The 13,640-nt window shown below is 46.7% G+C and overlaps 1 protein-coding gene and 1 gene segment (V, D, J or C); one reads left to right on the top strand and one right to left on the bottom strand.

Annotated features, from left to right (window-relative positions):
• The first annotated feature begins 2,214 nt into the window (after window positions 1-2,214).
• On the top strand, window positions 2,215-3,126 carry LOC102878064. The segment is given in 3 exon segments: window positions 2,215-2,449; window positions 2,683-2,970; window positions 3,095-3,126. Coding segments are annotated over 3 exon segments (375 nt in total).
• Window positions 3,127-9,593: 6,467 nt separating this feature from the next.
• Window positions 9,594-13,640, bottom strand: part of PRSS58 (serine protease 58) — a 4,803-nt gene continuing 756 nt past the window's right edge. Inside the window, exons 2-5 of the mRNA XM_006910463.1 lie at window positions 12,591-12,729; window positions 12,116-12,372; window positions 9,830-9,969; window positions 9,594-9,743 (exon numbers count right to left, since the gene is read on the bottom strand). Coding sequence (XP_006910525.1) covers window positions 9,594-9,743; window positions 9,830-9,969; window positions 12,116-12,372; window positions 12,591-12,729 — 686 coding nt within the window. The remainder of the gene's footprint in view (window positions 9,744-9,829; window positions 9,970-12,115; window positions 12,373-12,590; window positions 12,730-13,640) is intronic.

The raw sequence follows: 13,640 nt of genomic DNA, 5'->3' as shown, positions 1-13,640 counted from the left end.
GTTTCCTTTTATCATCTCGTCCCAGAGTGCCTCTCTCCACAGCGAAAAGTCGGAATTAAATGCACATGGCTTGCTGGGGCGAGGACACATCCTTCTTGGCCTGTACATTTTTCTGGTATTCAAGATGTGAGACTTGGGCAGTGCTTCCCAGGGCTTCATCCCTCTCCAGGGTGGCCAGGCTGGGAATGGGTCAGGGAGCAAACGGCCAAAGTGAATCTGCACGGGGTGCCTAGAAGCGGTGCAATTGACATTTGGTCCACAGCTGGATTATGCAGTTTTGAAACTGCACGATACAGAAAAATATTAGTGAAGTCACTCTATACACAAAATTGTACATAATGAGAATCTGTATCTTTTTAAATCAAGAAACACAATTTCAAAGTTAGCAAGATTATGAATAAGTGGATTATAAACTGTATTATGCTGCCACCAAATGGCATCAATGACTGCTAACCTTTGCCAGAATCATGGGTGCCGGATTGGTGTATGTATTAAAACTTCAAAAGATTTTTAAAAAGTAGTGAACCTGGGAGGTGCAAACCCCCAGAATGCCAGGCCACTGCTGGGCCTCCATGTGGGGACTCTCCTGGGGTCTGCGGGCTTGCCCCGCTCCATTCCTGTCTTCATTTATCGAGTGTCTGAGACGAGCAGACACACAAACGCCGACTTAGATACCGTGCAGTTCCAGGTCTTGAAGTGGTGAAGTTCAATTGCCAACTGCCCCCCACCCCGCACTGTGTCCCCATACTGTTGTCTGTAAAATGCTGAGGCCGGAGAGGTGGTAGATTCGTAGACACAGAGCCTTATTTTAAATCTAATTTCCCAGATCATTGGTTTCCAACTTTCTGAAAAACGAGGCCTCTTAATGTTCAAAAGTTATGAGGACATGTAGTTTTAATCTCAGTTGATTACTGAGTGATAAGCGATCAGAGAAAGATAAAAACTCCTATTAATTCGATCATATTTTAATTGATTTTGAAATTTGCCATGGAATAATAGAAGTCAACTTTACTAAGTGCTTCGTCTACACTTTATTCTAAGAATTTTTCATGTGTTCATCCATTTATTCTCATGAAATAGCTTTCATTATTATAGCCATCTTATGGAAGAAACCGAGGCCCGAGGTCACACCACTAGGAGATGGCAGAGCTATGAGTTGTTGGGGAAATTATAACTGAATACAAAATCTCCTCCCCACTCGGATAACCTCTCCACAAAAGCAGAAGAGAAAAGAAGTGTTTGATTACGAATAAGCATTACATCAGCATGTGATACACATCACAGGCATTTTGCTAAGAGATTGTCCAGACAGAAAGCAAGCTCTGCCTCTTATACAGGCCAGTAGACACGACCCGTTACACACATGTTCTCAAGACAAGCAATGACTGGTCCTCAAATGAGAGGACTTGACGGGACTTTTTGTGAATCCATTGTCTATCCTAGAGTCCCTTGGTAATTGGGGTGTCCCTCTGTGTTTGGTAATTGGGGTGTCCCTCTGTGTTTGTTAATTGGCTCTATCTACAGGAAAATAAACTTGGCATATATCTATGACAGGGAGTCATTTTGCAACTTGGCGTGAGGCGTCCGCTCTAAATTAAGTTAGGCTCATCTACCTCGATGTTTATATTTCAAAGAGATGGTTGCGGATCCTCGAGAAAGACATTCCTGGGTCTTAATCCTGGCAAGAGGTTGCTTGGCTTTAAAAAAAAAAAAAAAGAACTTACATACATTTTCAAGAGACAGAGAAAGAACTCACAAGTTTTCTAAAGTAAATGCTCTAAGAAAATGGATGGGAAGGAAGTCTTTTCCCTTATTTTTAACAGGGAGAATTAAGTCTCTTATGTTGAATTTGGCTTTGTCCTTGCAGAGGAAATCACTGCTCACTGGAGATGAGTGTCCATTGTCCACTGCCCAGGGTAGCCTTGCAGCAGCCTCTGCCCATCTGTGTAGCATGTGGGGGAGAGGGGTCTTTGTTCAATCTACTAGTGTCCTTTGGTTACACTGAGATATTTTAATCCCTCGGGAAGATTTGAGGCACAATTTAGAACCACTGTCCTAGGCATCGCTGGGACACAGATGAGAGGGTGCAGGGCCAAGCACCTTCATGGAGGCACTCGGTAAATGTGGGGTGTGCGCTCGTATGCATGTGAGTGGTGCCGGTGTGCAGGAAACAGGAAACGCTCTCCAGTTTGAGGTTTTGGACCTCAGTGAGAAGATGAGACAAGATATTGAGTTTCCTGGAAAAGCCACTCCCTTCTGAGTTTCAGGCCGAGAGAGAGTGTCAGCCACTAATTGCCACCGTATAGGCCAGGATTCTGCTCTCCTGCCTGGCTGGCCCTGTCCCACGGCCCCCTGTCCCACTGTCCTGCTGGAGAGGGCCTGCGGGGTCAGGGAATGGTACCACTTCGCATTCTGTGGGGCTGGATTCTCACGGCTGCCATGAGAACAGGTCAGATGCCAAGCAGAGAGAGCCACTCAGTGGGTTGAGGGAGGAAAGGAGGGACTGGGTCACTGGGGCACCGGGAGGTGCCGAAAATTCCGCTCCCTGACCCCAGCTTTGCCAAGACCTCCCCAGGCACAGTTCCTCACCCTCTGGAGGGTTTGGCCTCACTAGTTATTTCTGGGGGTGACTCCCCCGCCCCTACCCCAGCACCTTCGGCCTGGCCTGCCTGTGTATTTCAGATGCCACTGCAAGCTTCGTGGAGCAAAGGCCCACATGGGCCCTGGTACGTCGCGGACAGGCTGAAACCTTGCGCTGCTTCCTGAAGAATTCCCAGTACCCCTGGATGAGCTGGTACCAACAGGATACCCAGGGGCAACTCCAGATGCTGGCCACTCTGCGGAATCCTAGGGAAAAGCAGGCCATATCCCTTTCCGGAGCAGATTACCAGGCCGAGCGGGTCGATGACACCGAGCTGAGGCTGCATGTGGCCAATGTGACGCAGGGCAGAACCCTGTATTGCGCCTGCAGTAAAGACACAGCGAGAAACCCTCCTTGGGTAGATGAATAAAAACCAGCCCTGGCTCCCACCCACAGACTCAAGCGGCTCCTCCTCTGCCCTGACAGCCCCCAGCCCGCTTCTCCCCACCCCAGATCCTCCTTTCTGGCGGCTTTACTGCAAGTAGAGTCTGCCTGCGGCTTCTCCATTGCCCTCAGTGACCTCTGCCTGCATGCACAGCCATGAGCCACAGAGCCGCAGACTCTGGGGGACTGAGGCGGAGACCTTGGCTCTGCCACCTGTGAACTGTGGGGAAGACTTAGTCTCCCTGAAACTTAGTTTCTGCATCTGTAAAGTACAGACAGTAACTCCACACAGCCGGAGGGTCACTGCGAGGGTCAAACATAACAGCTCCGGTGAAGCCTTTCGTGTAAGACAGAGGTAGGCAGGAAGCGCTTAAGCGGCGTTGGCTATGGTCTCGGGTGTCCGCAGCCTGCACGCAGAGAAAGCACATGGCATTTAACACCATCCTCGACGCCCAGACAGGTGCCGGAAAGTGCCGCAGTCCAGCCACGACAGGATCCAGGGGGCCCCGAAGGTGGGCAAGGCGTCGGCGCGGGAGACAGTCGACTACACAGCTCAGAGGCGGTGTGACACTGTTCCGTTTTATTGTGATTTGAGTACAACTTTTATACTTTTTATTTGGCATTTGATTATACTTTGTTGTTAAGGTAGCAGGGAGTTAAATTTCTGTGGTTAGGCGGAGCAGACAATCTTATAGAGTATATTATTCTTAATGTTCATGATTAACTAGTACATTTTTCTCTCAATCATTAGAACAGAACTACCTGATGGAACAATCTAAACTTTTAATTATTATATCTATTACGTAAGATACAGTTTGATTTAAGTAAAGGTGATAGATAGATGTATTCATAACAGCAAGTATTGGCTTGTGGGCAGACATTGTTCTTCTTTCTGCCTGAAGAAATCTTTTAAATGCTATTTGATTTATGCTATATCTAAAGTTCAAGCTGAACCTTTCTCATAGCTGTTCAAAAGTTTCCTTGGTGCAGTAATGAGGAAAATATTTATAAAAATCAGTTTTACAAAGCTGCTTTCATAAGCTAAGTTTCTGTTCCTTTGTTTTTAAGCACCAAGGAGATCCCGACCTAGCCAGCCTTTCTATGAAACTTAAACTACTATAAAGCACATGAATTCTATCTTTATTCACTACATGTATACTATCTTTATTATAAGCTTCTGAATAAGGCAAAGGAAGATCAGGTAATCTTTTCATACTATTAGCCCCCCTAGGTGGATACCAGAGTTTTCTATTTATCCACTAGGCCACAAAAGGAGGCCCTTCTATAGTAGGCACAGGTTATGAGTAAATTTCTTATCCTTACTAATTTTTCTACTAACTGCGTGGGAACAGGAGTATAAACTGGTTCTAGTAATTCAGTTTGTTATAATTTATTCATAATATCTTTAAGAGGCGCGCCAAAAGGAATTTCCCTTAATAATTGTTCAAATAAAGGGTTTACGCATTCTGGACACGTCAGGGTGACTAGAGCTGATTCCATACGCGGGGAATTTACTATGTTTTCCTCAGAGCCAATTTTGAGGAAATCCATTTGTATAGCGTTTACACTTACTAGAATTTGTGCTACCCAAATTCCCCCTATTAATAGGATCATTTCTAAGAAACCAATTATCCCTAAACACATGCCACGTCCTCGTTCTTGACGATGCATTCCTTGAAGCCTCTGTCCCCATCTCCAGACCTTGTCACGCAGTAGGGTAGAAAGAGGACGCGGCAGGAAAGAAACCCGGAGAAAGTCTGGGAGCTCGGAAAGGGGGAGAATGAACATCTCAGTGTGGCCCCACTTGCTCCCAGAGCATAAGTAAACACCCGCTTTTCCAATTCGATCCCGGTTCTCCGTTAGATCCCCGCTCTCAGCGCTCAGCGCCACCTCAACGACCCACAGCCCAGTCTCAGGTGGCCCTTTTTAAAAGTGAGACCGACAGGGAGGCCTAAGCTAGAAAGGACGAGGGTCCGAGGGTCCGGAACGCAGCGGGGGGCCTACCCCCCAAGGCCCAGGCTCTGAGCCGGGTCTGCACCTGAGCGCGAGGAGGGCGGGGCCAGGGGGCCAGGCGGGCGAACATCCGGGGACCAGCGGCCGAGAGGTGCGTGGTGGGGGAGGGGCGCAGAGCCCGGGACTCCCGCGGGGGTGCGCGACCTGGAGGCCGCAGTGCTCGAGCCACTGTCGTCTCGCTCGGAGCATCTCTGTCGCCGAGGGATTCGGTCTACTTAGTGAGCAGGTAACGGGCGCAAGGTGGGCGTGAGCGCGGAGAGGGCGCTTCGAAGGCGCCTCGGCCTCTAACGGCGGTGCGGGTCGTTGTGCAGCGCAGGGGCTGGCGGAGGGGGCAGGTTTTTTTTCCACTAGGGGGTGCCATGTGCCCACAGTTCTCCATAATCTGCCCAGACAGGGGCCCGCCACCTGTCACCAGAGTTGGTCTTCTTTCAGCCCCCTCTCAAGTGTTGTGAACACCTGCTCGGCTCTAGAGGAAAAGACAGTAGGGAGAGGAGGTCTGGCACCCGCCCAGGTCCCCGGGGACATTTTCATACCTACCTGTGTTCTGTCATTCCTCCAGGAAGGGCACCTGTGTTTGAGAACACCGTCCCTGGGAGGCAGAGGCTAGGGCAGGGCACCGGCCACCTGGCCACCTGCGCTTAAAGGTAAGCCGACGCCCTCTGCTGGCCGCCCCAGAAGCGACTACAGCCCGGCGTCTCTGGCTGGAGCGGTGGAAGGCACCTTGGCTCTGGTGGGTCCCTTTTACCTAGTCAGTCCCTGAGCGCTCCGCGGACGCTTCCCAGATGCGGTGCTGCTCGCTCATACCGTGACTTGTGTCTACCATGGCCTAGTTCCTTGATTCCATGGCGGTTAATCGAACCCTCCTTGGCTGGCAGAGGCTGGGGGGTGTAAACAGTGCTTTTGTTGTTGTTACCGATATACCTTTTCAGACGTCGTTTATAGTTTGGTTTTGTTTTGTGATCCGATCTGATAACGTTTTGCTTTTTAAATTAAAAAAATTTTTTTTCAGTTACTATTGGCATTCAATATTATATTAACAAACAGTGTTTTATGATCGAATGGATGATGTTATCCCTTCATTATTTAGATAGGAAATACCGATCTGTGTGATGTGGGTCTCCTGCCTTCAGGCTGTTAAGAGTGATTTGCCCGTTCAACTTTATTTTCTCATTAAGTACTTTCTGATATCGGAAATTCTACAGGACCAGATGAGAACAGACAGAATTATACTAACTGAATCTAATCATTTGGCGGGAAAAGCAATATATTTTCCGATGGCATAAATATGAATTGAGATAAAGGAGTAAGGGAGGTGGAGAAGGAACTTTCTAGCAAAATTATTTAAAGAGCAGGTAAAGAATATGGCTCAGATATGTGGCAACATCAGAATTCTCAATGCTGCCAGTTACACTTAGAATGACATCCCACCATTCAGGTTTCTGAGTGCGAATTCCGTCGTTTTAAACCAGAAAACAAAACAAAACAAGATGCCTGACAGATTTGGTCACAGCGGACCGATGTGAGTCAGCAAACCTCAGTTACATTGGCCGATTCAATGTCCCTTGAATGAAGGGGAGCCTGGGTGCCTGAGAGAGCAGACCCTCTTCTACTGCCAGGAGCCTTCTAGTCTGTACAGAAGCGACCGAGTCGATTTACTTGGCCGGTTGGGCTGAACACAGCTAAATTTTTTAAGAGATTCTGGTTCGGAGTTAGTACTGATTTGCAGTGGGGGTGAGGAAGGCTTCTTATCCGTGCTATCCTCAGATCAGAATAGGGCGTATGGAAATGGAGGAATAAATGGATTTTTAACCTAAGTCTTCCCTAGGATAATTCAGTAGGGGCTCTAAAATCATCTAGAACTTATTTCCCTATTTCTTAAGCATACCGTAGGGGTGGGGGGCAGGTGGAATTTTTTTCTACAACTGATAGAATCCCCACAACTGTTGCAGTCTCTCCCGGGCCTGTGAAGTGCGGGCTTTTATTACAGGAGGGGCTACGAGCAAATCGGTGCCATTTCCCTTCAGTAAATCTAAAACATTAGCATACTGCAAAGATCAGTACCACCAACACAGACTTGAAACATGCTGGCCGATAATTTCTATTATAACCACAGTCAGTTCTTTAGGTTGGCCAGGTCAAAAGAGTAATGGGGAATGATGGTATTTGATTATCGGGTAATCCGGGGGTGACACCAGTTATGGTTGCTGTTCCATATTAGCCTCCTCACTAGAGCAAATACTGTCCTTCACATTTGGCATTCATCTAGCAAGTGCAATTTTGTACGTTGTCTTCAAGAAGCTCAGAATGAATTAGCTTTTATTTGGCAGAGACCGCAGTATAGTTTTACCTTCGTGCTCAGGCAGTCATCATTGCTCTGGCCCTGAGTTTGACAATCTCAAAGGGTATCATATTGGTTCAAAGGGAACCATATCGGTCTGTCATACTGACGATATGTTGATAGGACTAGATAAACAGGAAGTAACAAGTTCCCTAGGTCATAGAAAGGCAGATACGTGGTAGTGGGTAGGTGATATAACCAGTGAAAATCCGGTCACCTGCTTCTGCAGTGAGACTCGTGGGTGGATGTCAAGTTCCTCCACTGGAATGAACGCATTAGTGTACCTTGTGCTCTCTACTGTTTAGAATGATGTCTGAAGGCTTCTAAATTTTTATAAGCAACATGTATGTCATTAGGACATCATGCTCTGAGCCATTTAATGAGTGATCTAGAAAGTTGCAAATTTAGCAAGGGACTAAGTCAGAAATCCAGCTGGTACAGGTTGAAATGCTCTATTTCTTGGGTTTAAACTCCGTAGATCCAGTGGTGCTAAAAGTATCTTTAGCATACGTGCAAATTTAGCAAGGGACTAAGTCAGAAATCCAGCCGGTACAGGTCGAAATGCTCTTATTTCTCGGGTTTAAACTCCGTAGATCCAGTGGTGCTAGAAATATCTTTAGCATACTAAATGAAGCTTATAGCAAAGCGTAATAAGAAAATCAAAAGAGAGATCCCTAGACGTGGTAGCAAAATCATGCTACTTTTTCCTCTTTGGGAAATAGCTTCTGGTTTGTCACTAGGGTCTGGTGGAGACTAAGTGCCTGACTTAATGTCACCGGTGGACTCAGCACGGAGGTGGCGCTATCTCTTTGTCATTAATTTGGATACACTCAGCAGCATTTCATCTTCAGCTAGAATCCTAAATGGAGCAGAGGTATATTAGGCTCCGAAGGCCCAAATAAGCGATTGCTCTGGGCATCTTTCCTCAGCCCACACGCACGACCTCAAGGAGATTTCTCCTTGAACAGTTCACCGAGGGTGAAAAGACTGCACCTCATTTATGCAGGGCTCTGTTTAACACGTTGGTGCTGAAGTCCTCTCTCATTCTCCCAAGTATGTATTCTTTTCTTTCTTTCTTTTTTTTTTTCTTCTCCAACGACTTCATAAATAAAAGGAACCATGGGACCAAATGCAGGGACTTCTCGCGAGTCTCACCTGGCCACCACCACTGCCGAAGACCCAGTTTGCCAGTTTCCATGACCAGCCGCAGCCCTGATGTAGTACTGATCTGTACTCTGCCCCAGGATCTCACCAGCCAGGTGGTGGTAGGTGGGCCCCTCCCTTGTGGAGGGAGTAGCACTTCGTCCTCACTGAAAATGACATGTTCTAGAATTGGCTGTTTTTTCCTCTGGCCATCACCACTCCCAGCACCACCATCCCTGAATTAACTGGATGATTTATGTATTCCCCAGAAGAGGAATGTACTTTCCAACCAGAAATGTCACCCTTACAGAGATGGTGGTCAGACAACAAGCTGATGCCCACGGAACGCTTCATCACCTAGAACTTATAAGAACTTATAAGACACCAGTTGCACTTAATAATCCATACGTGAAAAGCTGCCCTTCCCCTCTGTGAGCTAGGCGATAATGGCTTAGGGATTTTAGAACCCTGGAGAGGACAATATTTACTGCTGGAATATTTCCTTCTTATGTCATAAGCCCCAGGGAACTTTTGTCGTAACCTCTCCTGGCCCAAGTCCCTCCCAAGAATGCCACAAAATGCATGACCAGAATCTCGGCCTGAGGGTGAGAGTTGGATGAGCAGGACAGTGTCTCCCAGTCTCCCTGCCGACACCTTCTCCCTCGCCTGTGTTGCTAGTTAGCTCGCTCCTCCTCGGAACTTCCTTTTTTCCACTTGGCATGTGTAACTTGCACATATATCGGTTAATTCAATGCAAGTAATAGGGGTTTTGTCACCCCAAATGGCTACCGAGTGGCCTTTTTCTCAATAAGTCAATGATCAATTTGTTAGAACACAATCCTGCTCTGTAAACTGCAGCTACCTACGGGGTGTTGAGTTGGTCTCATCTTCGTTGGGAGGGAAAGAAGAAAGGTCATCATGTGTAGTCACACAGTACAGGGGGGTACACGTCACCCGCTCCGTCGAGCGGAAGTGAGTCAGGTATGCGAGATGCAACCCAAGGAGTCTGTTTAGGTTGTGTGACCGGACGTGGGTGCCGGCTACGTCACATGGTGCAGAATTCTTGCCGCGGAATCAGTTGTTTCGGATTGTATTTTCAATCCAGGACACGTAGTGAAAGATTTTGGTGTAGATGCCGACATCTGCTCTCAAAACACACCCATCTGCAAAAGTCAGGATTCCATGGAGTATCCCGTTGCAGACGGCTGGGGCAGCCGCGACTTCCTGCCGGGAAGAAGGAAACCAGGTTCTTTCAGGCAAAAGGCACAAGGAATAACGTGGAGGAAACGAAGGCATGGAGAGCACGTTACCTTGCAGGGCTGCCTTCTCCCCGGCACAATGCCCAGGCACAGCATGCTGCTTTTGATGTCGTAGGTTTTATAGGCGTCCTGGCACTGGGGCTTGGAGATCACGGAGATGTTCACATTCTGCAGCGAGTCGGGGTCCTTGGCTGTAGCAAAGGGAGAAGTAAAACTGCCTGAAGCGTTATTAGATCACAACCCTGCTTTTCTCCTCTCCCTCATCTTCAACACGTTTCTTCTTCTCCCAGCAGAAAGAAAGAGAGACCACATACTGAGAGAAATCGGAACTGTAGCCGTGAGGATAACAGGAAGATTATCAGATGAACAATTTCTCACTGTGCAAGTTTTACTTCTCCCTTTGCTATATAATGCAGGTATTTTAAGGTGTGTAACCCCGTGTTCTGATATTGTGGACACAGTGAAATGATGTCCCCAGTCAAGCTAACTATCCATCACACAGTCATCTCCTGCTTGTGCGCGCGCGCGTGTGGCGAGATCATTTAAGATCTATGCTCTTAGACAATTTCAAGTACATAATACCATATTATTAACTATGGTCACCAGAACTTATTCACCTTAGAACTGCAAGTCTGTAGCCCTTGATCAACACACACCCACATCTCCAACACGAGCCCCAGCAACATCCATCCTATTTTCTGTTTCGGTGAGTTCAACTTGTTTAGATTCCACATCTGGTGAGGTCATACGGTATTTGTCTTTCTGTGTCTGGTGTATTTCACGTAGCATAATTTCCTCTAGATAAGTAAAAATTCTTTGTCCTTTGAGAGTGAGTTTGAGTTTTGGAAATAGGCACGTGTCCCTCGGGTGAGCAGTATGTTTAATTCATCGTGCTGTACCAAAAGAGATGTGACTTATGAAAAAAAATGCAGTTTATTTTTTGTTCCGGCTCATGAAGTAGCGAAGTAGATCTTAAATAATCTCGCCACACACATGCGTGCGCACACGCACAAGGTGACTGTGTGATGGATAGTTAGCTTGACTGGGGACATCATTTCACCATGTACCTACACATATATCTGAACATGGAGTTTACATATCTTAAATACATGCAGTGTTTATTTGTCGATCATACCTCTGTAGAGGTGGGGAAAAAAAAGAATTTTTACTTTTTACTATATTCCAGAAAATACACCCCAAGGTCTGCAGGTGTTTACCAAAGTGCATTTTAAAAAGATCTGAGTAATGGTAGCATTACTAGGATAACTGTAGAGCCACCTCTTGGCTTCTACAAAAAAAAAGTAGGGGGTGGATAGGTGAATGTAACCTGCCAAGCTTGTTTAAAATGCCTCTTTTTTTCTGTACCGTGGTGTCTACTGTACGATATACACCAAATATACTCAGATAAACTTAATCATGAGTAAAATTATATTAGTTCTTTGAACAGACTGTATCATAGTTCCATTTTCCTTATAGTTAATCAGCTCCCTCCCCAGCGTTCATTACTACCTCGATTAATAACTATAGACAGTTGATTAGTATTTGCATGAAAATTTTGGAATAGGATAGTAGGCAGACAGGCAGAAACTTAGAAAAGAGAAAAACATCTTAACTTATTCGGTTATTTTTATAGAATCTAAAGAATGTGACATAGAAAACTTAGGTGGAACATGTAGTTCGGTGATTTCAAATTATGTATAGAAGACTTTTACCAATAAAAGTAATGATATTACAAATTGTACACTTGAAACCTATATAATTTTAGGAACCAATGTCACCCCAATAAGTTTAAGAAAAAAAAGATAGTAGTTCTTCAGTTTTTTGAATAAATGAGCGAATATTCAGAATGTAATCAGTTAAAAATATTTCAGAAATATTTTTCTTAAACTTTTTATTATTTGTATCACAGTCTTGCACAAGGAAGGTCTGCCTGACTTAGCACAATATTATGTATTTTGTGTTTAATACAGTCGTATTATTTCATGATATTTCAAGGCTTTACTTTTTTTTTATTGCCTGGAATAGTTTGAAAAGATCCAATAGAGTTTGTCCCACGTGTTAGAGTTAAGAAAATCGAGGGTCCAAGGCGAAGTGACCAGCTGTCACACAGTGCGTTAGGACCAGAGTACAAATGCCTTCTTTCCACTAGGAAAACAAAGGTGATGGAAAGATGCTGTAGGGGGCAGGCGTGAAGGACTCGCTCGATGAGGTACAGGGGAAGATAAAAGGCCGAATAAAGAGGCTGGGAGAAGTAATGGGGGAGAGTTGCGGAAGCCAGGAGGAGGGAAGGGCTGGAAGCATGTCCGGTTCTGAGAGAAGAATGTTGAGGTCACTCACAGACATCACACAAGCTGAAGGCCCAGGTGGAGACGGTGCACATGGCTTCTTCAGGGGCAGGTTCACTGGGCAGGCCGACCGGCTTCACGTGGTCATCGAGTTGAATATATCTTTTCAGCTTGATTAACAAGAGGTTATTCTCCACAGAAGTGATTGAGAAGTACGGGTGATAGATCATCTTCTCGTAGCCAACGACTTGGACATTTTCTTCCGTGAGGCTTGACGGGTTTGTAACCCCCAATACCACGTGAAGTCTCCTGGAGCAATATGGGTGTTCTTGAGAGGACTTAACGGAGGCGGCTTGTCCATCCTTCTGGCCCGTCACTAGCTCCTCCCCACAGGCCTGTTTCTCTACCACCGCACATCCCAGAAGGCCTCCCCGAGCCCATGGATTTGGGCAGTGGTCCAGGCTGAGTCTGGGTCTGTGCCCAGCCTGAGGACCCCAAGCGTGGAGGGCCGGGGGCTCATTACTCACGGCAGATTGCAGTGCGCCGCTGTAATCACCCACAGCGGGTGGATCAGGGCTCCCGTGCAGGGCAGGTAGTTGGATTTCAGGTAGACCAGGTATGGGGGCGTAATGCCAGCCGTGTAATTTGGGTCAAAGGCCAGAGCGACTGGAAAGAGAGACACAGACAGGAAATGCTGAAGTTTTACTTTTCCAGGGGTCACTAGAAAGCACAAAGGAAAATGACTTAATAGGCTCAAGTTCCCCCGACCCTTCTCTCTAGTACCTTTAACTGTAAGCCGAATCTGTAAACTAGCTTACTTTACTCTAAAACATAAACCAATAGAAACATTTATTTTAAAAGATAAAAGGCATTTTCCCTTTTAAGTGTCAATCAATATTCTTCAAGTTAAAACGCAAGTTTTCTTAACTACCTTCCACCATTCAGTGGTCATGTGTCAAATCAACTCACGGAGAACTTCACTATCTTTAGCATTTTTGGAATGCTTCGACCAGTCTCACCCTGACTCCCAACAGCAGCGCATGGCAAAGTGATATGTGGCATTTAAAGAACAGACCAAATGCTACCAGAGTCTGAGGGTTGGGGGGTGGGGGTGGGGGGGTCATCCATTCATCCAACAAGTAAATACTGAGCACCTAGTATGTGCCAGGCTCTGTTTTAGGTGCTCGGTGCATAGCGTGAACAAAAACAGAGAAACACGCTTTCGTACGTTCTAATGAGTGGAGACGTCTGATAATAATTAACGCATCATCTAAGTAAATGACACTGTGTGCTAGGTGGCTGTTGGTGCTGTAGGGGAAGGGTCGTAGCAGGTGCGTGCGTGTTGGGGACGTCGTGCAGTGCTGCACCGGTCGTCAGGGTAGGTCTCCTGGGCAATGCTGGGGGAGTTAGAGAGTCAGCTCCCTGGGGAGCGGGATCCCAGGCAGAAGAAACAGCCGGAGCAAGAGTCCGAGGGACCGTGTGAGGAGCATCGCAGGGGCTGACGCGGCTGGCTCGGCGAGCGAGGGGGAAAGGGCAGGAGAGGAGGGAGGCCAGCGAGGGACGCAGCCCTGTTAGAG

Source organism: Pteropus alecto, unplaced genomic scaffold (genome assembly GCF_000325575.1).
Source record: "Pteropus alecto unplaced genomic scaffold, ASM32557v1 scaffold22, whole genome shotgun sequence".
Classification (NCBI taxonomy): Eukaryota; Metazoa; Chordata; class Mammalia; order Chiroptera; family Pteropodidae; genus Pteropus; species Pteropus alecto.
Note: the sequence above shows the minus strand (reverse complement) of the source record. Positions and strands in the feature narration are given on the sequence as shown.